The following is a 26,334-nucleotide window of genomic DNA, read 5'->3' on the forward strand; positions in this document are numbered from 1 at the left end:
GTGATGCATCCAGCAGACAAAGCTGTTTTTCATCTTTGCTCCCACTAGACCCGCCGGGCCTTGTGCATTATGTGTGAAGTTCATTCAGGTGGCACCCGCCGCTCAGTAACACTAGTCATGCAGCGGCACAGTCTCTCTCTTGCTCCATGATCCCAGGTGCCAAATGCAAGAGAGAGACAGAGGCCATTGTTGTTATTTCTTATCCACACTCCCTCCTCTGCTAAGTGATGTACCTGCAGGTACAGCTCCCACAGCATGTGATTCAGCTTACAGAGTTTCAGATATTGGGTCAGAAAAAAGTTGAGAGTTGTATCTACTGCATTCGTAGAGGTAGGTTACATTTCCTTCTCCACTTGTCACATATCCAGTTCTTCTCTCTTTCACTCAAAGTATTTTTAGCATATATATTGACTTTTATTTCTGTTAATAACTTCCATTTCTGTGCTCCGTTTTGTATGTTTGTTTTCAAGCTGACATTCGCATTCGTACCTGTCCTAACTCGTTTAACACCATATGGCCATTGTCATACTGTGAGAAATCCGAGCCAGGACATGCAAATGTGGGGAGATGAGGTCTTAGTCTTTGACGCTAAGTAGTTGCCACAAGATGATCACAGCTAATAACTTGTTAACTTATGTCATAGTTATTTCAGAGCAGTCTTGTGCATAGTTGAAAGACTGTTAAACTCCAGTTGAAATAACTGATTTCACACATTCTCTCTTCTGATAAAAGAATCTGAACAAAATGCTGGTATTTCAGTTTACTTATTTGTTTCAGAAGATAATGCAACTTCGTCCATGTCTGCACATACAATATGGCAGCTCATCCAGGTAGACACATGATGATTTATGTGCAGACACAGACACAGCCAGGGTATGTAAATATGAGATTTTCCACAAGATAAAGGCAAAACCTAGAGTCAAAGACTAGCAACTTACAGTTTATTAGAGTCAGCAGTCCTCTGAGCTTGATGCTGTTTCCTGAATTCCATAAAGAAACCAACCTGGATGACAGCTGTTTTTTTTTTTTTTTAACTGGTAAACACAGATAAAACACAGCAAAGCACATTGCTGTGTGATGTGAGTCCTGGAGGAGTTCTTCATCAAAAGCTAACTTCAATAAGGGGAGGTCCAGTTCTCTCAGCTGCCACTGTAGTCAAGAGAAAGGAGAAGGCTTCCTTCTGGGTTACTTGAATAAGCCTGAATCACCTACTGTGGATGGCACTGTGAGGGGTAATCACTCTGACAGCACAGAGAGCGCCTCGTGTGAGGAGCTTTTGTGAGTGTCTTCCTTCCTCTTGCTACATCGCTTCCCCGTAGGATTACAATATCACTGAGTGGGAAGCTAATACAATACGCTATTAAGGCGGTGGCATTAATTATCTGACATCTATTCCATACTTGTCATTTTCCCATTTGGACTCAATCACCAACCTTTTCAGCCAAGCATATTGCTGCTTTCCATTTACTTTTGCCTCATGCATTTCAGTTGTGGGAAGGAGGGCCTGCAGTGGCGCCTCTCTTGTTGCTCCGTAGTTCTGCCGTTCCAATTTTCAGAGATTGTAATGCTTAACTGAGAGTGCATTATGTGGATTTTGTGACACAGTTGTATTTATACAGCACGAACATTATTGCAAAAATTATGTCTTTTGTGTTTTTTATTCCAGACAGCCAATTTATGAAAAGCCTTAGTTACAGGGAAATGCCCCAGTCGAACAGCTGAGACAGGAATTGTTTCAGGATCTTTTGTTGTGCCTCCTACTGGCCATTTCATGAGTTAATAACAAAGAAGTCTTCTGATAAAGCAACAAAAGTAATCAAGCCGTAATTTCAAAATAATGATAGAATTTCCTGAGCAGATTGTTATTCTTTTGTTCTTTTTAATTCTCATTTCTATACCTCTAATGCTTACAGGGTATTTCATGTACTAATGTATGCAAGTTGGCAAATGAAAAATAAGGTAGGTAATTACAATAGAAACAGGTAATAGAAGCTGTAATATCTACATTGTGTCCCTAACCATTACAGTTTACAGTTTAAATTGATTTAAGTGAAGAAGGGATAATTTGCAGTGTAGCAAATGATAAACCTGACTTACTGATATTAGCACGCTCCCTTACTTCTCTCTGCAGTAGTTCAGGCAGTATGCTGTTATTGCTGTGAAAATCTAGGAAGACAGAGCAGCAGTATGGTAAGATATCTGTACAAATGGAGCTATTAAGCAATGCCATCTCAATCAAAAGAGCTCAGCGTTTTCCAAAAGGCAATCTAGAATAACTGGATTCTTAGGATCTGGACACAATTTCACAGTTCCTTGCTTTATAAACTTACTTTCCCTGTGTGGATGAGAAAAATCTTACTGAATAGTATTTGGTATGTGAAGTATATGTGAGTGTATATAAGAACTAGAAGCAAACACAGTTCTGTAGCTCTAGATAGCTGCATGCTAGTGAGGAAAGGTTCACAGTTGCTGTGAAGTCCTGTCTCATTTCAATGGTTTTATTATGAATGGGAAAAATACATGATAGCATCAGAAATCACTTTTGCTGTGAAATCCAAAAAGCATGAGGAATTCCTGAATGCTTCTTGAAAATCTTCCACCCAACTCCTGGATGTATCTGAATTTCTCTTTAAAAAGCCCTGCAAGGCTAGTTGTGCTTCCAGATTCCATTGGCTCAGACTCTGCATGCCGAGCAGGACTTCTGCTGTCATGAGTAGTTCTCCCTTTCCATGATATATGGGCCACGAAGAAAGCAAAAATATCTGTGAATCTCCCAAAGTTCCATTAAGCGTAACATTTATGATTAATTGCCCAAACTATCCCACCAGAACCTAACTGATATTTGCCGTTTATCTCTTCAGAAATTCACCACCTAATCACCCGACTTTACTAAAAAACTGAACAGCACAAATGTTACATATGAAAGAGCTGCAGGAAATATGCCTTTATTTTTACATGAAAGTTATTCAAACCAGCTAAGGAGCTTCAACAGACAATTGCATCTGTATTAACATTGTACATGCACTTGTCTTCAATCATTGAATATTCACATCTTCAACATCCCATATAATTAACTTAAATACTACATTTAAGAACTACTTAAAAGCTATAGTTTAAAACCTATTACCACATAAAAGTGGAGACCTTCCAGAGTATCTACAAAGCATAACCCTGTACTGTTTATTGTTTAAAAATATTTTTCAGAAAGATATTTCAGAGCAACAGGAAGCACCTTGTAGATTTAATGTTAGAATTTAAACTGTCCGTGTAAACAAACAGAAGGCAAGAACATCTGAGATGTTAAAACCTGCTGTGCTCTGAGCTTGAAAAACATAGCACTGACCAGAAAAATATTTACTGGTCAAGCAACAGAGGGAAACAGGGCCCTATATGGTGATGTCCATCTTCCACTCAGATGCCACTGTGTATTTTCTTAGTTCTTTGCCCACCATGGGGAGGGTATGAACATAGAAGCTTAGGTAGGCATCCTCATATATTGCCTTCTATAGCCTGTTGCTGTTCAGGGTCTCCTGAAATGAAAATTAGTATCTAAAATGGGAGGCAATGATATGTGCCTCTAAGTCTGATAATGGTATGCATACAGCAATCACCAGACTTACGTATGCAGATGAGCACTTACTGAATTAAGTGCAGGATTTTACATGGTCTGAACAGTTCAGGGTTTTTAAATGTATGCATTTAATATAATCAGTTTCTTAGGGCAACGCAGACATAATTACATTGCTGCTGTGAAATGCTGTAATGGGTTTCATTCTGTAGGTGGAACACTAGGTTTTTTTAATGTTTTCTTAATCAAGTGTTATTAAAACATTCTCAGAGAAGTGTATTATGTGTTATAGAATTTCTTGAAGTTTTCTGGCTGAAACCACCACGAGCAAAGGAGTTTCACAACCCAATATACTGTCACAAGTATATATTGTAACCGAGGGTGTACTCCTGGCTCGTGAGTGTGGATTAAGGCGAGTCAGTTCACTTAGCAGTCTTTTCTACCTGTCACACTTCGCCTCAATTAATTGAATTGTAAACTTTTCAAGACAAAGTCCGGCTTTTGCTTTACTGTTTTGAACTATGATCTGGTCAGGGTTTTTTTTGGCCTTCAGCATTTAGCAGTTTTCATTGGTGACAATCCTACACGTGCTCTAAAGCTTATGAAATACATTATTTCATCAGAAATAACTGTCGTATGTTGAGGTTGCGTGATTTTATCTGTGTGTTGGTTTGGTTTCTATTTGACTTCCCTTGCAATCTGGATTAACATTTTTTATACTCAAGCGATGGTAAAAAAGCGGTCCCTCTTTTGTTAGAGCTTTCCGTGTGGAAGTTTAATAACGTAACTTTAGCACTTTAGTAACTTCAGCAAACTCTCTTATTAGATCCACTAGGAAATTTTTAATAAAGCGAAAGCTTTCAAAGTAACAGCAAATGGTTATATTTTCAGTAAAAGTTTATTTCCTTATATCTAGTCTTTTATGTATTGCAGTGTTTGTAAATATGATTTACTTAAAAGTCAGACTTTATTAATGTTTATTAAGCCACTCACTAAAACATTGTTTGTCTTTGAAGTGAATAGATTTTTTCTACTTCCCATTAGAACAATTTATTTAAAATATTTCTGTAATTGTGAGATACAACATGACATCATGGTCTCTTGCTTTTTACTTCATCCCTGATTATACAGGAAAATGAATTTGGATATGCTTTACTTGTTCAGTGGTTCTATATTTAATTGTTTTATTTTTGCCTGAAATGACATTCAACGTAGTTTTACTGCAGAGGTGAGGAAGGCAGTTCTGTAAAGTGATCTGCACTGTTTTAGTTGCCTGCAGTGCTTGCTGATTCACATCATAATCCTAAATTCATGACCTGCAATATATTTCTAGTCTTCCTGGTCTTTTTTCCTCCTTAGAGAACTGGTTGGGTAGTAATTCTGTCTTTATCTGAGATTCATAAAGGTGGCTGAATGGCTTCACCTTCCATAAGCGAAAGCGTTCTCAGAAGGACTCCAGGGAGACAAGCTGTTTCATGTGTTACAGGAGCATACACAGCCAGATCAGCCCGTGATTAAAGAGAGTTACAGTCAACTTCAACTGCACGTATCTATCTTTGCACATAAACCCGTAAGTTTATTTCAGGCAAAGCTGAAATTGCAGCTCATAAACTGACATGCTGATATGAAATTGTTAGCAACAGCTGTGAGAACACTCCTGGGGATTCACCCCAGAGTAATGAAGGAACTGGCAAATGAACTTGCGAAACCACTCTCTATTATCTACAGGCAGTCCTGGTTAACTGGAGAAGTTCCAGCTGACTGGAAATTAGCAAATGTAACACCCATCTACAAGACGGAACAGATCATCCTGAGTGCCATTACACATGTGCCTTGCACATGCAGGACAATCGGGGCATCAGGGCCAGCCAACATGGATTCATGAAAGGCAGGTCCTGCTCGACCAAACTGGTCTCCTTCTATGACCAAGTGACCCGCTTAGTAGATGCGGGCAGGGCTGTGGCTGTAGTCTATCTAGACTTCAGTAAGGCATTCGACACTGTCTCCCACAGCATCCTCCTGGACAAACTGGCTGCCTGGGGCTTGGATGGGTGGACTCTTCGATGGGTTAAAAACTGGCTGGATGACCGAGCCCAGAGAGTGGTGGTGAATGGGGCAAAGTCCAAGTGGCGGCCGGTCACTAGCGGTGTTCCCCAGGGCTCAGTTCTGGGGCCGGTGCTGTTCAATATCTTTATAGATGATCTAGACGTAGGGATTGAGTGCACCCTCAGCAAATTTGCAGATGACACCAAGTTGGGTGGGAGTGTCGATCTGCTGGAGGGTAGGAAGGCCCTACAGAGGGATCTGGACAGGTTAGATAGATGGGCTGAGACCAACGGCGTGAGGTTCAACAAGACCAAGTGCCGGGTCTTACACTTGGGCCACAACAACCCCATGCAACGCTACAGGCTGGGGGAAGAGTGGTTAGAGAGCGGCCCGGCGGAAAGAGACCTGGGGGTGCTGATCGGCAGCCGGCTAAACATGAGCCAGCAGTGTGCCCAGGTGGCCAAGAAGGCCAATGGCATCCTGGCCTCTATTAGGAATAGTGTAGCCAGCCGGTCTAGGGAAGTGATCGTCCCTCTGTACTCGGCACTGGTGAGGCCGCACCTTGAGTACTGTGTCCAGTTCTGGGCCCCGCACTTCAAGAAAGATGTTGAGGTGTTGGAGCGAGTCCAGAGGAGGGCGACCAAGTTGGTGAAGGGTCTGGAGGGTCTGACCTATGAGGAACAGCTGAGGGAGCTGGGGGTGTTTAGCCTGGAGAAGAGGAGGCTCCGAGGTGACCTTATTGCAGTCTACAACTACCTGAAGGGAGGTTGTAGCGGAGTAGGAGTCGGCCTCTTCTCCCGGGCAACCAGCGATAGGACAAGAGGACACAGCCTCAAGCTTGGCCAGGGGAGGTTCAGGCTGGACATTAGGAAGCATTTCTTCTCAGCAAGGGTCATTAGACATTGTAACGGGGTGCCCAGGGAGGTGGTGGAGTCACCATCTCTGGATGTGTTTAAGAAAAGACTGGACGTGGCACTTAGTGCCCTGGTCTAGTTGACAGGGTGGTGTCAGCGCAACGGTTGGACTCGATGATCCTAGAGGTCTCTTCTAACCTGACTGATTCTGTGATTTTGTTTTCCTGGCAGTCTCTACAGTAAAGCAGGTGCCTGTTTATCTTCATTACAGCTTTCTCTGCTAATCTCATTCCTGGCAGCCATTTAAGCATTCTCCTTTGTAGGTTGTTGAAGAAAATAACTTCTGCTTAGACTCACACAAACGTTTAGGAAACTTGCTAGGCTACTGTTATACTTTTTCGTACATGTATTTTAAACACACTTTTATATATTCTTTTATATACAGGAGATATAAAAAACCACCTAGTTGTAGATTTTCTTTGTACACACCTATAGTCCAGTATTCTGCCAGCAAAATCACCAGCTTCTGCAAACCATGGAGGCCTTTTTCCCTAGAGGTGTATAAAAAGGGCACAACTAACTTGTTTGCAAGACCTTATAAACTGAAAGACTCTAGTACAGGAATTAGTGCATGTATGAAGTGTTTTCCTGCTCTGCATTTTTCATCTTGAGAAAGCCCCACAATCTGAGCAGTGTATCATGTTGTCTCTTTGAATCACAGTTTAATTGTGCCTTAACAGAAAATGCTGTTCTGAGTCGCATTTAGCTTCCCCCGCAGTCACAAAACAATACATTTAGAACGCTTTATTTTAAAGAAGCTTTGTGAAAGCACACCCCTGAAAAAGAGAGAGAATGGAAGAGTAAGTAAATGGCAGGCAGCTGACTTCTCTGTCCATGTGTCTTCTACTGCGCACCCAAGTAATGCCACTCTCCTCTGAGTTACTAGTAACCCTCCTCCGCTGGTGCTAGACAGCAAGTTCGGAATACAGACGGATGCTGAGCAGCAGGAACAGTGGTTGCAGTCAATTAAATAGAAGTGCTGACAGCCATTCCCTTGCGTGGTGTCCCTGGCTTTAAGTAGTACAGGGCACACATTGGAGAAGAAATGAACAGTTCCCAACTCCAGGTCATTATTTAGCAGTTTTTGTTGATTGCAACTCAAGTCAGAGATGTGCATCTAAGGGCGGTTTATTGTTGGATCTTTACTCACCAATTACTCTTGCTCCATGTGAATTTAAATCAATGACAAAAAAGAACTGACTGCTTATAAATTAGTTGCTGCAACATGTAGTAAGCGCTCCACAGGCAGGGCCTCAAAGGACAAGAGGCAATCACCGTTCACCACTCCCCCGCTGACCCCTCAGTCCTCTCTCCTCCACTTCTTTTTCAGCTCTTGCAACATTTGCGGTTACTTTTTGCCTCCCACTCCTAAAATCACAACTCCTACAGGGCTCTTGCAACCTATCAACGTTTCCTGTGCTGGAAGAGGGACACATCATGGGGCTTTCCTTGCTGAGCACAGCAGAAGGCAGCAAAGCACCAGGGCTGCCTGTGCAGGGGGGAATGTGCTTCCTCCTGCCTGGGTGGGCTGCTGCCTGCCCCAGGCCAGGGGAGCCGCTGGCAGCACCCCAGGATCGCTGGCAGCACCCCGGGATCGCTGCCTCCCAGGGCCCAACTGGAGTGACCAGCTCCCCTCTTTCACTTTGTTGCACCCTTGCTGAACACGCACAGTACCAGGGTGAAATAAACTTTTTTTTTCTTTTCCCTTTTCAGTATTGGAACAGCTTCCCAGTGACATCATATGCTGAAACTTGCCTGAGAGTGTCCTAACGTGCAAGGAGAGAAGAGCAGAGAAATGGGGGAAGAAAGAGCCCAGGGATCTGGTATTTAATCTCAGCTCTGTTACTGACCAGCAGACATTCAACACTTGACCTTTTTTTGTGTGTGTCCTTTAGATTCTCCTTCCATAAACTGATGAGAGAAACCACTTGCAATGCCTTTTTAGATATCTTGCAAAGTCTTCAATTAAAAATATAGAATTTTGAGGAATTCTTCATCACTATTGTAAATATGCTTATTCACTATTAGTAATTCCATGTTCAACTCCTAAAAAATTTCCAAAACACTGTCTCTAAAAGACAGTAAAATAAATTAAATACAAGATTTTATTCTTTCTCAAGAAGAATTAAAACTATTTGACCCCCTAGACTCTACTTTCAAAGAACACTAGCGAAAAGAAGGTCTAGTCGTTATATTTATCGAATGTTATTATATATTTGATATGAGATATATACATATATATATTATATATATTACTCCATAATAATTTGGGATTTGTCCTTCTAGGATCTTCAGCCCTGGCTGGTGACCTCAATGCAAAGCCACTGTCTGAAGGGAAGAGAGACCTGGACAAAGAATCTGTGTTAAATGTATGTTCAATTTTTTGGTCATATTTCTCCATGTGCTGAGCTGTTCTACACAGTGAGCATTATTTATGAATTACCCAGTTTTTCCAGATTTTTTTTTAGAATTTCTGAATGATAGAGAGCTTATAACTAGGCCAGAAAACACGATATGTGCAATTTTCTTTAATATTTTTCCTAAGAAAAAAATGCTAAAAAAGAATGTAATATAAATTTAAAAATTCAAATTATATGTAATTTCAAACTGTTTCCAGTCTTAATTGTCTCCAGATTTTTTTTTTAATTAAATGTTAAAGAGAGGAAATATTATCTCCAAAATAAGCAAAAATATGTTGATTACAAAATAATTACCTATACAGACATAAATGTGCCTGGGCAGGTGTTAGCATATTCATTAATATTCAGTGCTAATAGTGACATTAATTTCTTTTATGCATTTTCATGTCACAATAGCTCCATCTTGTGGTTGACTGAATCACAGAATCACAGAATGTCAGGGATTGGAAGGGACCTCGAAAGATCATCTAGTCCAATCCCCCTGCCGGGGGATTGAATATTACTTGATGATGAATTTTCATTTCGATTCTATAGGAAAAGGTTGAAAATAAAAATGAAAAAAATGCTGGTGAGGAGAGGAAATTTTAAATCTGATTAATTTCATTGCAGTTTTTTGTAAAAATAAAAAAGGAACAGAAAACAAAAATAAAGCCTGAGTGTTTAGTAGTTGCCTTCAGTAGTTGCAGTTTGCCATATCTAAGTGGGTAATTATAAAAGGGGAGAAGTTTTAGTTAAAATATCATTTTAGAAAATCAAAGAAAAAATTTCATAAAGATTATGATTAGCTGGAATACTGAGCTGATGAGTCATACGCACACTGCCACTTATGGTTTGCTTCTGTTTCATACAGGCGGTCAAAAATGCTGCTGCTGATCAGCAGTTTAACCTTGATGCTGCACTTAAAAATGTTGACAAAATGTCCAATGAGCTGAAGAAACTAAATGGTAATTCTGAGTTCTTCCTCCAGCTAAATAAGAAGCTGTTTAAGGCATTGTTTTAAAACATGTGCAGTTGTGAGTGGCTTTGTTTTGTACGTCATAGAAAACATTTTTAATCTCATGTTTTTAATCTAATGAAACAATACAGTTGCTCTTTGTTTGGAAAAATTAGTGAAACAGTAGTTACGTAGAAATGGAATCACGTTAGCTAACCATGGGAAAAAGTCTATTAGGCAATCAAAGTCATTCCTTTGCAGGATCAATAATAGTCTCCTAATAGAAACATTACCAGTATGCTAATACCAAACTTTATTTAACTGTCTTGAAGTAAGCAAAACCAGGCAACCATTCAAATTTTTGAAAGAGTTGATAGATAACTCTTCGAGAAGTGCTGTGTGTAAATTGCCCTTCACTTAGCATCTACCATTCAATAAATACCATGATGATACACTGTCCTTTGTCTTTCAGTGGAAAGCCAGCTCCTGCTTTGTGACCTTATTTTGAATTTCAACCATCCTGTGAAGGCCAAAGATTTAAGAGAAGCTGAAGAAAAAACCTGGAGCTTGACAGATTAAGTAATAACATGCTTTTTCATGCATCATCTTCTATTAATACTGCTTCAGTTTGAACTGTAAGATGACAGTGTGATTTCCTGAAAATCTGGAGTGGAAAAATGCTGTAAGTAGGTTATTGATTTTGAGAGGGGTTTTTTAACCAAAATTTCCCAAATTAAGCCCACTAGGGCTGGAAAGACTGATATAATTAACTAGAAAGGTCAGGAAACTGGGCATAAAGTTTTTCACATGTGGTTGTCTCCTTTTAAACAAAGACATATTGGAACAGTAACAAAAGATTTCAAATTACTTCAAGTCATTGTGCTCTTATCTCAGTTGTGCTCCAGAAAATGGGACAAGAAACAGTCAGTACAGGAGGAAGTGCAACTTGTCATTTGATCTGCCTTCCTCATTCTAATAATGCTGCTGAGGAAAGGGGCCAAAGAGCAGGTTACTTCTGGATAGCCGAAAGTACTTTCATTCTAGTTTCTGTAGTGACTTTCTAGTGCACCTAGCTACAAAAAAAAAGACAGAGTTAGTGGTCTGAATACTGTACCCTGAAATCTTCTTGGCCCAAAATTTGAGTAGCCAGTATTTTCGTGTAGTTCATTACAATTAATATTCAATCATACTTTACTTGTGGACGTGTTTGAATGTTGAGGTGTGGTTTTAATCATATACAAAATGTGTTTATCTGAATAATCAATTCAAGATTGCTGAAAAAAATATGCAGTGTTATAATTTGTTATGCTGGTTTACATTTTGTTTCTCTTTCACTAATGAGATGATTTGACACAAATAAAACACAGTTCCCTAGGAGGTGTTTCTGGGTTGTCAGACACTTCACCATGGTGCAGTGGAATAGAATTACAACCTCCAGCTCACAGAATCAGTGGCAATATGGGGGTTGTTCTTAATTTTAGCGTTTTTTGAAAAACATACGTTATAACTGACTTTTCTTTCCAGGATTAGTAGTGAGCTTTTAAAAAATATTGGGCTAGAAACAGGCTGAAGGACTTTTGTTCTTCAGCTGAAGAACTTTTAAAATTTTATTTTTCATCTTTTGTTTTTGACTCATAGTTGCATGGAAATGAAATTCAGTAACTTTGAATTCCAGCTTCTAGCTAAATATATTCAAACGGAAGGTAACATTGACAAAACATATATATTTAAAGTAAACCTGTTTATGAAATGTGATTATCTTATCTGAGAAACTATACAGATTACATGGAAGGTATTTTTCTGCCTTGAATTTTGGTTCAAGTGTTTCAAGTGACACACACACAAATAATTTTCAAGGAGAAAAGGTGTGACAAAGTCTGACGTAATTATCAAACCAAGGTCTTGTCAGTAACAAAGGTTACTAGAAAACCGAGGCAAAGAGTTGGATAAATCCCACTTAACAAAGGAGAGAAAAAACCCTCTTGATGTAGTATGCTTCAGTGGTCCTCAGTTAAACTTATATTTTAGAACTGAGAATGTTACTGTTTTTCTTTAAAAAATACAGTAAAAACAGAAAGCAGTTGTATAAGAGGAACTAAGTTTAGCCTGATTGTGTCTGTCTGCTTTCTTAGAGATTTGGGTGTGTTCTGCCAATTAAGAATCACATGATGATAATCTTGTTGGTGTGTCTCCTATAAAAAAAGTAGTTGCTTAATTTAGAGTCAGAAGGACACAGCTAAAGAGAGGTCTGTGTTAAGGGAGAAAAGCTTGTTTCTGAGTGAGGTCAGAGGATCCTAGGAGATACATAACTCCAATTTGTGGGCTGAGACATGCCACCAGTGAATCATCAGAGAGACCGTGATTTCTGGAGATATTTTATTTTTCTAGAAAACCGTGAACAAAGATAATTTCAGAGCTGAATAACACAGACACAGATCTTGACAGGCAGCTGCATATCCAGGCTCGGGGTCGCTGAAACCCAGGTGTCTTTCGGATCCAGGTCAGAGTCCCGGTCTTTTCATAGAAGAGGCCATAGTTGGATTTATTGGGAAGTGGATTGTGAGGAAAAAATTGGGCGTTTATTGTCTTTCGTCTGCTCCTCAACTTTGACAAGGTTTGGGTCTACTCTGTATCACTTTAAATAACATAATTGCTGCTGCACTTCTGATTTGAAAAACAGCTTACTTTTATTCTCTTCTGTTCATTTCTGGGTCCTCTAATTTGGCATAGAAATCATTTCAGGAAGACATACACACATGCTGGAAGATAAAAAATTCTCATGTACTGTATTATTAGTGGACAGTAATAAACACATTGTAGGAAAATCAGATTTATAGAGTACTGCATTTAAGGCATAATTTAAAAATAACATTGTCCTTTTTCGTTAAAATTAAAAGGATTTTTAATGACTTCATTTTAGTTTACTGAAAAGGAAATATCTTGAAGTCTACAAAGTTCAGTAGGCTTCGATACTATATGTGATCTTCATTAAGTTCTCATTTAAATATGTCCTGCAGCATATTTTAACATGCACTGGTTTCTTGAACCTCTGTCTTTTCCATCAATCAGAAGAAGAGGTGTTCTTTGGAAGTAACCAATGATATCTGCTACAGAAGAAAAATCCTGTGGGACGGAAAAAATGAGAAGGCTATGGCAAAAATATCAGAATTACTAGTAATTAGTAAAACCAAAAGTTTTTTTTTTAAACTCTAAATATTTAGCAGTCTTATAAGGTCCAGTAAATACTATCAGATCCACTGATTTAATTCCTGCCATAACCTGTAGCTCAGTAACTGTTCATCCAGTGTGTGTACTACCTACTGCAATGTTGTATAGTTAATTTATGCAGTCTTGGCCTGTTTAGTACATGATGTTGTCATTCTGCTTGACATGATGGTCACACTTGAAAGTTCAAAAAATTGACTTACAAATTCAGAGAGTAGTGACTCCATCAGAACAGCAGTACGTGTGCTGAGTGGTCTGTCTGGTGCCAGGCAATCCAACACAGTACTGCTGGGTGTAAGTAAATGAGTAGTCTGGGAGCAAAGCAGTAAAGTTGGCAGATACGGATTTGCCATATCTGTGTATTTCCTTTGTCTGGTATCTTAGTGGTAAACAAACATTCCCTAACCAGGTATATGATTTCTCATAGCTGTATTCTCATTCCCTGAGTACAACTGGAGAATCTGATTTTACTTCCAGCAGTAACATATTCTATCAGGAGTAACTCTAAGACAATAAGCAGAATTCCACTGGAGTAAAACAGCTGCCAGGTTAAGTAGCCTGACACTTAGGAATGAGACAGGAGATACCCTAAGATGAAGGGAAGCAGTGTGAAAACGCATAGTACCTCTTTTCCTTTTAAGCCGGTTCCTAACAAATATATTTGATTTTGCTCCTGGTAGCGAATCTGGATGTTGTATACTTTATCTCTGTACAGCACCATCAGTACATATGGATGAGTAGCAGTTTTTCTTGAGCTGTCTCTTACCAAGAATGTTCCATCCTGAAAGATGAAAAAATGAAAGATGACAAATAAACGTCACTTCTGGGTTTGATCAGCGTCACCACCTTAACTAGAGCACTCATGCTTTTGGGTATGTTTTCTTTCTGAAATCTCTTTCCTCCTGGCAAGAGAAACTGCACGATGAAAGAGTTTAGGTAATTTCTGAAATGTTTTATCTTTCAATTTTCTACTTAAAACTTTCCTGTCTGATACAAATGTAGATTTTTAGGGAAGGGGGGAATGGTGTTCTATGAGGGAGAGTTTCCATTAAAGGAGGAAGTAAAATATCAAGGCCAAACCTCACGTCACTTTAACCAGAAGAGAATTCATTTCTGGTAAGTGCCAATCAAGGTTCCTATGTGATCTATTTACAGACAGCCTAAAATAATGGCAGTGTCTGTGTAATTTTGGTAAAGGCAGTGATATTCTCTCTCTCTCTGCTTTTCTTCCATTTCAGATCTGTTTTAACAAGTCTTCCATTGAAACACCCTTTCTTAAAGGCATTGAATGTGGTCTTATAAGCTGGACCTTAGTACAAGTCATTGGAATGCTGTACATGTCATCTTCAGCTCATTGCACGTGCTGTGAAGCATCATAGAGAAAACAGATTTCCCCAGTGATGGGATACAGTTTGGTTTATCTCCGCACGCACAGTTAAGCCTGGGTTTCACCTGTTTGAATCTGTACTTCATTTTGCTGGTAAATATGGCCTAAAAAGGGTGGGATTCATCTCATCTAATTCAAGCTATCTAAAACTTGGAATTTGCAACAAATGTCTCACTGGTGACAGAGAACTATTTCCAGAGAAATAAGTCACTCCTTCTAAGAGAGGTGAGATGAAACTCGTGAGACACATCATTTGTTTTCTTGGACTATGGAAAACAACAGCCTTCATGGCTGGTTTAGACTAGACGTGTAACTTTTATGTGAGTAAAGATACTCAAGGTGAATCCCTCACGCTAAGTATCTATATTGGGGCTATCACCCCACCATGTTATTTACCTTCGCTCTTCCCATACGACTGCAAGAACACGTACCTAGGAGATGGTGGGAATCACCAATGAGTTAAGGAGTACCTTGTTAATTTTTCGAAGAGCTGCTTCTGCTTCTGGCCGGCTGACATAAGCAACGTACCATTCATCGTTTAGTGAGTCCTGTGGGGTTTGTGAGAGAGGAGAAAGGAGAAAGTCAGCTGTCAGTGAATTAGCTTCTGACGTTAACAACATCCAAGTAAGCAGAGAGACATTTGAACGTGAGGGATCTTTGGGTTTATGTGCAGGATCTCTGAAGGTATGAGCTTCAGGGATCCTACTAGTATATGTTACTGTACGGTAAGTGACTCTAAATGATTTTAAAATTATTTGCTCACTTTGATAAATTTGAAAATATTACAAACCTAGCTATCATATGTCTGCAAGTAAGCTAGGAAAACAGCTATTTCCAAATATTTTCAGTAAAAGATAGATTTTGAGTGACATTCTCTCTTTTGTCTGCCCGGGACACTAGTGTCCTTTGCCTTTGTTTCTCTGGCGTTTTAAAAAAATTTATTTTTTTTTTTTTCTTTTTTTAACTATCATCTGAGACAACAATGCAGACTTCCTGTGAACATAGCATGTTGGTTGCCCAGCAGTGTTATCACCAGGAGTGGTTTGCTCTAAACTTGTCATATTTAAAGAAACGTGAAACAAAAATGCACTTAAAGGGTATGAATTCTTTACTCACCAAGGTTTTCTGGAAGCAGAACTGAATATGTAATGCTAATTGAAGGCAATTGTGCAAAACAAGTAGTTCAGCAAACAAGTATTTTTCTTATTTTATTCTACTGGGCTTTTGCTAATGTTGTTTTTCTTGGTGAAGACAAAACAAGGCACTGAAGTTTGACACAGAAAATGAAACTGAAAGCACCTACTAACATCCTGACAGTGGCTACTAACTAGAAAAACAACTTTGAAAAACGTTCTTTCTCGAAATCAGAAAACTTGCTGTGTTTAGCAGTTATGGTTAATCCTTGTAGTGTTTTGTACCTCATCTTCCTCCATGTTTGTTTGGTGAACAGTCTGTCTGCTAGGAATTGGCAATGGAGGTCTTATGTCAGCTGTGCCTCTTGAGGGAGATCTGCTGCAGTTGCCTTCAAAGATATAAAAGTAGAAAAAATGTTAAGACCAGGAAAATAATTTCATCTGTAGATTGCATATACAGTGTACAATCTTGATTTTATGAGGCATGGAGAATTGATAGCACTCTGATACTGAGACATTTTGAATTGATTTGAAATCAGATTTAGGCTATTGTATGAGAACCAGGTACTTTACATGAATTCATCCTTTGTGCACAGGGACTTTAACTGAACACTTCCAGTTCAGGTTTCCTTAAAATCAGATGAACTTGAGATAGAGGTTATATGTTTTGAGCTTCTGTACCACAATTACTCAGTTGAGAACATCTCCGGTTTCTTTAGAAACAGTTAGAAGTAACATTGTCTCTTTGCATTCCTTGCCTCTTAGCATGTAGGAGCTAAAAAATGTCACGGTAAGACATTGGCAGCTGTTAGCATATGTGAAAAATTATTTGCAAAGCAGTTGATTGCTAAGCTTCCTTTATTTTGTACTTGTTATTACAAGATGAATATGCAGCATATTTCACATGGAAAGGGTTTTCTCCCTTTTTTGAGACTATTAGTATACCACAGTGACTTGCAGGCAGAGTTGCTCAGCTCTCAGTAGTGTTGGCTGTATTGAAAGAGATCACAGAATCACAGAATCACAGAATGTTAGGGATTGGAAGGGACCTCGAAAGATCATCTAGTCCAATCCCCCTGCCGGGGCAGGATTGCCTAGACCATATCACACAGGAACGCGTCCAGGCGGGTTTTGAATGTCTCCAGAGAAGGAGACTCCACAACCTCTCTGGGCAGCCTGTTCCAGTGTTCAGTCACCCTTACAGTAAAGAAGTTTTTCCTCAAATTTAAGTGGAACCTCCTGTGCTCCAGCTTGCACCCATTGCCCCTTGTCCTGTCAAGGGATGTCACTGAGAAGAGCCTGGTTCCATCCCCTTGACACTTGCCCTTTACATATTTATAAACATTAATGAGGTCACCCCTCAGTCTCCTCTTCTCTAAGCTAAAGAGACCCAGCTCCCTCAGCCTCTCCTCATAAGGGAGATGTTCCACTCCCTTAATCATCTTCGTGGCTCTGCGCTGGACTCTCTCTAGCAGTTCCCTGTCCTTCTTGAACTGAGGGGCCCAGAACTGGACACAATACTCCAGATGCGGCCTCACCAGGGCAGAGTAGAGGGGGAGGAGAACCTCTCTCGACCTGCTGACCACACCCCTTCTAATACACCCCAGGATGCCATTGGCCTTCTTGGCCACAAGGGCACACTGCTGGCTCATGGTCATCCTGTTGTCCACTAGGACCCCCAGGTCCCTTTCCCCTACGCTGGTCTCCAACAGCTCTGTCCCCAACTTGTACTGGTACATGGGGTTGTTCTTGCCCAGATGCAGGACTCTACACTTGCCCTTGTTATATTTCATTAAATTTCTCCCCGCCCAACTCTCCAGCCTGTCCAGGTCTCTCTGAATGGCTGCGCAGCCTTCCGGCATCTCAGCCACTCCTCCCAGTTTTGTGTCATCAGCGAACTTGCTGACAGTGCACTCTATTCCCTCATCCAAGTCATTAATGAATATATTGAATAGAACTGGTCCCAGAACCGACCCTTGCGGAACTCCGCTAGACACAGGCCTCCAACTGGACTCTGTCCCGCTGACCACTACTCTCTGGCTTCTTTCCTTCAGCCAGTTTACAATCCACCTCACTACCCGATCATCCAGACCACACTTCCCCAGTTTATATGAAGTTTTGAGAATGGTTTAACTAGGCAGTAAGCCCAAACTTCAAAGGGAAAAAATATCTTAGATTCAAACTAAGTTACACAAGATGCCTTTCAGGAACTTGATAGTTTTCTGTTCACAGTCCAACCAGAAACATCCAAAGTAAAAAAATATTATACTAACTGCACTGACACTGCCTTTCACCTTTCAGTCATTTTTTGTACAAAAAATGCAAGAATGCAGGATACAAACCTGGATGCAAGCGTGGTGGTAGGGAGCCACTTGAAGACAGGTTTCTAGCACTGTTAAAAAAAAAGTAGTCAGTATAAACACAACATTGTCATACAACATTTCTGTGCTCTGAAGAACTGATCTGGAATTTGTGCCTGTTTTACAGAATGTGAGATCCTCTTGAGACCTGTGCAGGATGAGGGTAGCTTTGTCTGTTTTCTTCTTGTTTTTCTTGCCTTCTTTTTATGTAAGTAGATCCACCATTAAGTTTACTTGAAGCTCAGTATCTGGGAATAAGGTAGAGGAATCAGTACTGGGCCACCAAGGCTTCTGTATCAGGATCAATGCAGAAAACTACTTCAGTTTGTTGAGTTTTCACACGGAATGAGTACTGTGTTCCCCTAAAGCAGCAAGCACAGGCAACAGCTTGCTAGAGGTTTCTTTCTGTGGAGTTCCACTTATAGAGGAATTTTTCTTGTGGCTTCTGTAACATTGTTGATGAAAATGTGGTTTCTCATGATTGATGTTGCAACTATGGATGTGGAGCTACTGGAAAGAGTCCAGTGAAGGGCCACTAACGTACATGATCAGGGACTGGAGCATCTCGCATGTGAGGAAAGACTGAGGGAGCTGGGACTGTTTAGCCTGGAAAAGAGGTGGCTCAGGAGGGATCTTATTAATGCATATAAATACCTGAAGGGAGAGCCAGGCTCTTTTCAGTAATGCCCAGTGACAGGACCAGAGGCAGTGGACACAAACTGAAACACAGGAGGGTCCCTCGGAACATCAGGAAACACTTTTTTTACTGTGAGGGCAACTGAGCACTGGAGCAGGTTGCCAAGAAAGGTTGTGAGTCTCTGTTCTTGGAGATACTCAGAAGCCATGTGGACATGGTGCTGGGCAGCCTGTTCTAGTGACTCTGCTTGAGCAGGCGGGTTGGAGCAGATGACATCCAGAGGTCCCTGCCCACCTCAGCCATGCTGTGAGCTGTGAGCTGACAGTGGCACAGAGCTCACACCCACAGCACTGTAACGCTGCCATGCGCCTGTGCTTTCCCTCCTGTGTTCATTTTTATGCTTTTTGTTAGGAAATCTACAACTGCCTTTTATGGCCTGATCCCAGAACCCACCTCCAAAACTTCTCAAAATGAAGAGTCCCAATCTTCAATTTTTTAAATTATTTTTTAAAATTTCTTCACCTAATTTGGAACAAACTGCCTACATGCTTTTCCTTTACAGAGTTCATATTTCTCTTCTGCTTAAATGAACTGTACAAAAAGCTCTGGGATGAATATGTTAATTATGTTTGCAGAACAAAAACACCCTGTCGTGATTTGTGATACATGGGAGAGAATCAGCCAAATGGGGGCCTCTGCTATAGCAAAATTAGGCAACGCTGTTTGAATATAAGCAGAAGTGTTCATCACAGGAATAGTTCATATTTGCATATGACCTTGCTATTGCTACTGCAATATTTGTTCTACTGGGGTGTCAGCAGTTCCAAAGGATGATGGTAAATGGGAGGGATTCATCAAAGAGCCATTAAAAAAATACAGATATTAGAAAATGTACTTTGAAGGAGCCCACTCTAACTCATCAAAGGCTAAGTCTGTTGCACACTACATCAGAAATCAAAATTTAATTAAGGGCTTTTCCATCTAGCAAATGAAGACATGACAATCTAATATTTGGAAGTTGAAGCTAGAAAAAGTCATAGTTGAAGCAAGGTTCACAATTTTAAATAGGCATTATTAACCATTAGAGTAAAATTTAGTAAAAGGGTGGTGAAATTCTTTCCAATTCAACTCTAGACAGCTACGGTTGTGGGGTTTTTTAGTTTTGAAGCAATTCGTAGTCGCAGCTCTAGCACTTAGGCTCCTAGAGTGTGCAGAATCCTTTTAAAGAAGGACCTCTTTGACCTACAGCCTGCATAGTTTTGTAGAAGATGATCCCTTCCCAAAAGGGCTTGTCATTCTGATGAGTCCTGCAGGCAATGGGAAGGATGTCTAAAGAACGGAAGCATTGTACCATGTAGGCCCTAAAATACTTCCTTGACATAAAACTGAGAGATTTGCCGTTTTTTCTTGGTTGCCTGGTGTACACTATCTGCTTCACTGAATACAGAGCTTCAATTATATGAAGGATTCTCCTTGATAGTAGGAACAACACAAATTAGCAAGTAGTGGAGGCAAGGGTACAGCCTGAAAAATAATGGACTCTTAAAGTAGTTACCTTGCATTTGCCCGAGAACCCTGTAGCCACATAAATACTATTATTTGCTAAATTGCAGAGATTGATATTCAAAAGGAATGACACAGTAACGGGTGAAACAAACCTTTCTGCACCAGGCATACTGTTGGATCCTGGCTTAGGTGGAGGCTTGACAGATTTGGATGGGAATGTATTGGAGCTGTATGGGGGCAAATTTAGCTGTGGCACTGGTCTTTGGGGTGCAGCTGTGGAGAGGAAGAGAAGGAAACAAAATTTATGTCAGACTTTCTTAAATGAGGTAGAATGAAGAAAAGCTGTCACATTACTGCTGTTTAATTAGATAAACATAATGGAGTAAACTGTTCTATGAAAAGTCCTTGATATGTTAATTACAGATTGTAAACTCATATGGTCAACTGCGAACTTGAAATTAAGTATTAAAATAGAAAAGAAACTGGAACAGGCTTGAGCAACATTTACATTTTCTAACCTCTGTTTTGGATAAGCCGCAGTTCAAATACCTTAACTGCAGCAGAGCTGAAGGTGGTACGTAACCATGTCTCCTCTGTTACGTTACTCCTAAATAGTGGATTTGAGGTTACCTTTTTGAACTTCATTCCTTTGTGTGATTTCTCCCATATCATAAACAACAGCATAAAATAAAACACTTTATTTCTGCAGTGTCCTCAGACCTCAACTACGGGTAAGAGGGGAACAGGTTAACTGCACTCTGCACAGCTTAAATAGCGCTGTTCTTCATGGAGTCTTAGGGGCAGTGATTTGTAGAGACTTGGCCAAATGTTCTGCTTCTGTTACGGCATCACTTTACCAGCTTAATTTTAGGAACGAGGATTCTGAAGTCATTTATAAATACTATTATTACATGAAACAAGTTCTGCTTCTGTTCATTAGAGTAATTAACATCACACAGAATATTGGTACCAGCAGGGTTTGACTGAACGTTTTGTGGAGAACTGGGAGGATACCAGGTTTACATGCCTAGCTGCTCGATGCTGGGTGCAGATCACAAATCTCTACAATGATGTAATGTGTTTCAAAATAAGAAATCCTTCCGTCTTGTAACTGGCTGACTGAGGGAAGCTATTAGCTATGGAGTTCCTGTGTTTTGCAGCTTTGATGTATAAATCTGCATGAGGTACTTTATAAGCATTCTACAACCTGTGAAGATACCACCTGACATTTTGAAATGGCTCTAAAGAAACAACTGTGCAATCATTTTTGGTTTTTAGAACTAAGGCAAAGAAAGACTTTAAGTTTTAAAGATCACTGTAGAAATACTTACTGTCTTCTTCTTCCTGGGGAGCCAAAAGAAAATAAACATTAGCAATATATTACAGCACAGTTCTTAGGAATATGTTACAAAACAAAAACCTGGAAGTTGGTGAATCTTTAGTATAGAAGGACTCTAATATCTATACTGTCACTTTTATCTAAAATGCTGGCGTTTCTGTCTTCATGCAACACCAAATAATTTTAAAGTTCTTGCATTAAGGTGCAGCTATTATTTACAAATGAGCTGTGAGGTCAATGTCCCATAATGGATCTTGACCCAAAGTAGTCAGAAACTCTCAGCAGTTGTAAACTTCCCTCATTCCTTCAGTGAATGTAGGCTCTCAGAGTTATCAGAAAGTGAAATCCTTAGGTCAGCTTAAGCTGCAAAAACCCCAAAACCTAGGGTAAGCAAAATCACTTCTCCCATGTCATAAAAAATTTCTGGCTTTATTCTTCCTGTTATCTAAGATAAAGTACTTGGAATAAAGTGGGCATGACATAGAACTGTTTAAAAAGAAACCATGTGCTATGAAAGATCCATGAGTATTCATTATAACTGATAAAAGAAACAGGTTTACCTTTTCCAGAATTATTAGTTTATACAGGTACTTCATTTTATTGTAGTCCCTGTACCTTTAAATGTTTGCTTTGAGACTATACTTACTTCATTTTTTTTATGTGGTGGCCAACCCTGCCTGAAATGAAGCAGAGAAAACAAAACATGAATCATAGGTAGAATGTTACTCATTCACTTTGTGTGCATTAGGCCATATTTTCAACTAAGAGATGAATTTATAGTGTTTTACAGACCAAATGAATGCAGAAACATTTTTTTTCCTCATAAAAATATCTAAGATTCTAATTTTCAGCCATGATCTAAGACATTATGCTAGTCCTTAGCCCGTCTTGAGTCTATCAACAAGGAAAATGTCTGATGAATTGATTACAAGATTAGAGCTTAAAACAAGTTTTTACAATGATGAAACATCAGACTTCCAGTCTTGAACTCATTTGTAGTATTTAGCAACATTGCTGGAGCACATGATAAGCCTTCCAGTCTTTGTTTCGTTAAATTATCCTGACTGATTAGCAGATCTCAATTACTTTCTTATTTTGTTTTAAGATCAGTCACACTGTTCAGCCCACAAGTTATCTAGAAAATGCTAGAGAATGATCCAGTTCTGCTAGAGAATGCTGTTTGCTAGTAAGAAGGAATTTTGCAGGCCAGTAAAATCAATGGTAGGGAAGTAAAGCTTTCTGTTTCTAACATCCTAAAAGAAAAGCAGTGGAACTCATGAAAGAATGTTCCCTAGAGGAAGAACTTGATCTGGTGGAAAAAACATGGATCATATATTTCTTTTTGCAACTTGGAGTCATGCCTTACGTAATGGCTGTCTCCGATATGGCTGGAGAGAGCTTTTTCTGCATTCACACTTTTCTGTAGCTTACAGCACATCCCATGCATATTCATAAAGCAAAACTTGGATATCCACAGACACTGCTGTCATACAGTAGCAATAAATTATATTATCCTGTATTGCTTAGCCATATTTTTATTAAATTTAATTTATCCTTTTAAATTTCAATTAAATTAACACTTACTTTACAGGGGCTGGCTTTCTTAGAGGAGATGGATTGCCTCTCTCATATCTGTCACTTGGTGGGACAGGAGGTTTTGGCATCATTGCCAGCTGTTCCCCCAGGGATCTAAAGCAGGAGCAGGATGATGAAATAAAGGCAAAAAGCTGCTTACTAAGAAATAACTGGGTAATACTGGCATCGAGAGTCTCATTTCCAGAGGCAAAACTCTTACCTTAGCTGCGAAGTCAGAGGCTGTAAAACAACAAGGAATAGGTAAGAAGATGTGTAAGTGTATCAAAACAGGCGAAAAACATCAATAAGCACCAAACAAAAAAGACCTTACCTTTTCAGGCAAGCCTGGCTTCCGCCCTGAAAATAGCAAAAGCTTACATTTAGCAAAAATGAAAGCTAAGATAATTAATTAAACTTTCTGTGGAACAAACAAGTTTCATTGAAAGTGAATTTTGCAGATTGAACCACTCAGCCTCCTGAGATGTAAGCCAGAAAAATATTTTGGCTTTGCAAGAGATGGCAAAATTGCAACAGAAAGTGGCATGTTTTACAATCCTGTATCCTATGATTGAACTTTGAATGACTAGGTGCTTTTATGCCATTATATAACAGATGAAAGTGTTTAGATAATAAATAAAAATCATAGAGTAGTCTCTTTAGATTCTGTGTAAAATATTGTTTTCAGGTCTGAAACAAATGCCATTTTTTTCTGTTTTTTTTTCCATTCTCAGCTTTCTTTTAAGTCTAGGCGCCAAATTACATACAGTAGTGTGTGCAGAGTTTCGTTAGCTTTGTATGCAAATGGTATTTCCTCTTTTAGCCTACTAAATATCGCCTTGTTCGATCGCTTAAGTGTTACATCACACCTTTACTGCACAGGGATCTCATAATGTCTTTCTGTTCAACTAGTCCTGAGCTAGGGGTGCTACTTTCTAGATACAATTTCTCGCACTTTATAAGTACAGCTCACATTATGTATTCGTAAGCAGATCACCTTGTATTGATTGGATTACTGTACGTTTGGCTGAGGCCTTGTTCTTTTGCATGAATGATATTCAAACTGACAATTTTGAATAATTAAAAAAACCCCACTGATATTAGCATAAGCAAATACTGACCTGATACTGGGCCTTCTCTTTCAAATGGTGGAGCAATGCGATCCAGTGGGGGTTTTGTGCTTCTGTCTATAGAAGGAGCTGGGGCTAAACACAAAAGCTGTGTAAGATAATTTGCTGGTATGGGTCAATATATCTTTATTTTGCATAGCCACGGACTGGTGTTACTTGTTAGAATAACAAGTGAGGCATCTGTATAAATGGTAGAAGATAGTGGAACTGAGGAGATATAGGCAAAAGTGAAGTGTTTCATAGCCCATGAGAAGAGCTTTACAAAGAGAAAACCAGCTGTACTTACGTTTCAAAGGCTTGATATTTCTGTCTCTACTCAAGTCGTTGTTGCTTGGTGGAGGAGGAAAAGCTGGCAGCTAAAACAAATATTTTACATGTGGTTAACGTGTGTCTTCACCTTTCCGTTTTAATTTTAGTGTATTAACCCGACCACACCACGTCTGCCAGTCTTGTCTCTGGCACAGAACAAGGAATAGGTCTCTGCTCAACACAGGAAGGATAGGAGCCGTTAACACTCCTGAAGAATGACCTACATACGTGGTTTGCTGTTAGATGCAGAATTGCCTCCATCTGTTTCGTCTCACAACAAATACTCTAGTGGGATGTTGTCTTTGAGGAGGGCACGAGTATTGTCAAAGGAAAGAAACAGGAGCTTCAACAATGCTGTTGTATCTTTGCACCTTCAATGCAGCAGGTGTTAGTTCTGAAAACTGGTGTTGAAATTAGGGGATGTAAATTTGAAGTTGAGAAATATTTATTAGGTCTGTGTTACTGCCTGTTGCTGACTGAGGCAGGGGGAGAAAGAACTGTTCTTTGTTACCGGGAGAGCTGGGATCAAACAGCATTGTGTTGTCAGCAGCTGTAAAAGATGTTTGCATCTAAACCTAGATTTCTCCAGACAAATGTGTTCCGATGTTCATTCTTATTCCAAAAAAATAGAGCAGCAATTTAGGACAGCACTCCTGAGAGCTCATGACACCTAAGAGTCCTGTGTGTTTTATATATATGAACTATGACACTGGGTCAGACCCAGTCCCTCTATCACATCCTAAAATTACCTTTACTTGTGTACAGGGGTAGGTCTAATGTACATCTGTTCTGGCGTACCGTGAACCTATAGTGCCAGTTGCAAACAGCACAATAGCTTTCCATTTTTAAGTATGCACAGGATAAAAAAAAAAAAAAAGGAAAAATATCTGGGTCATCAAGATTCTCATTATACAGTCCCTTATACTTTTATGTGGTCTTAATTCAATTGGACAATTGCTAGAAGTGGAGCTTGGAAAGATTTACCCTTTTTTTTCTTTTTATAAATATCACTAAAGAAACAAAGAAGTATCTATTACAAATCTATAATATGTATGGGAGAGGCATTCACAAGTGGGTACAAATTTCCAGTGTAAGAAGCAGCCAAGTAATGTGAAATAATTTAATATATTTGTCCCATGAAATTTAATTGTTCCATGAAAAAATGGCCACCCTGTAACAGTGTTCAAATCTATTTGGATGGCTGAAATTCTTCCTCTACATACACTGACTAAAAATGGCATTACACTTGGACATACAAGAAGGTGCTGGCAAAGTAAATAGGTGAAATATTAAGAAAGAAACATACAGAAGCACCTCTTCCCCCAAATGAGGCTGGTACTGGGGATGGGCCAGGTCGCTGGGGTGGTACTGGAGGCTGAGGTGATGGTCTACTTGTTGGAGGTCTGTCTAAAGAAAACAAAAATGCCAAACTAAACAACTACACGAAGAGTTTGGTTATTTTATTCTCATTAGATCTTTATGGAAAAGAACCCTTGCAGTAACCTGCATACTTAATATATCATAAAGGCCTTGTTTTAGTATATAATGGACAGTTGCTTTGTGATCAGTGTTGTATTGGGAGTTACAGGCTCGCGTGTCCCTTTGGAGGTGAGGTGACTCCATCTGCTAGTCTGTTGGCCCACACTATTTCTTTTCATTCACTGCAGCGCAGTGACTGTGTGAAACACCAGCCAGATTAAATGGCAGGTTTACTCCTGTATTGGACTCCACAGCTGCAGGCCACTGAAGAATCAGACATAAAACAGTGTCAGGCACAGAAGGCTGATCCCTTTCTTTTCCCAGTTTTCACTAGAGTTTTTGCCACTGTTGTGACAACTTGCTCTGTTCAAGGTT

General features: G+C 39.6%; 1 protein-coding gene across 1 annotated transcript in view; it reads right to left on the bottom strand.

Moving 5' to 3' along the window:
* Positions 1-12,328: 12,328 nt before the first annotated feature.
* LCP2 (lymphocyte cytosolic protein 2) overlaps positions 12,329-26,334 on the bottom strand; it is a 31,525-nt gene continuing 17,519 nt past the window's right edge. Inside the window, exons 8-21 of the mRNA XM_068417264.1 lie at positions 25,787-25,887; positions 24,458-24,527; positions 24,163-24,246; positions 23,376-23,401; positions 23,265-23,284; positions 23,054-23,158; positions 22,116-22,146; positions 21,462-21,474; positions 20,283-20,403; positions 17,970-18,019; positions 15,913-16,016; positions 14,965-15,042; positions 13,733-13,888; positions 12,329-13,005 (exon numbers count right to left, since the gene is read on the bottom strand). Of these exons, the coding sequence (XP_068273365.1) occupies positions 12,883-13,005; positions 13,733-13,888; positions 14,965-15,042; positions 15,913-16,016; positions 17,970-18,019; positions 20,283-20,403; positions 21,462-21,474; positions 22,116-22,146; positions 23,054-23,158; positions 23,265-23,284; positions 23,376-23,401; positions 24,163-24,246; positions 24,458-24,527; positions 25,787-25,887 (1,082 nt within the window). The 3' untranslated portion in view covers positions 12,329-12,882. The remainder of the gene's footprint in view (positions 13,006-13,732; positions 13,889-14,964; positions 15,043-15,912; positions 16,017-17,969; positions 18,020-20,282; positions 20,404-21,461; positions 21,475-22,115; positions 22,147-23,053; positions 23,159-23,264; positions 23,285-23,375; positions 23,402-24,162; positions 24,247-24,457; positions 24,528-25,786; positions 25,888-26,334) is intronic.

This window comes from Nyctibius grandis, chromosome 22, assembly GCF_013368605.1.
Source record: "Nyctibius grandis isolate bNycGra1 chromosome 22, bNycGra1.pri, whole genome shotgun sequence".
NCBI classification, from domain to species: domain Eukaryota; kingdom Metazoa; phylum Chordata; class Aves; order Nyctibiiformes; family Nyctibiidae; genus Nyctibius; species Nyctibius grandis.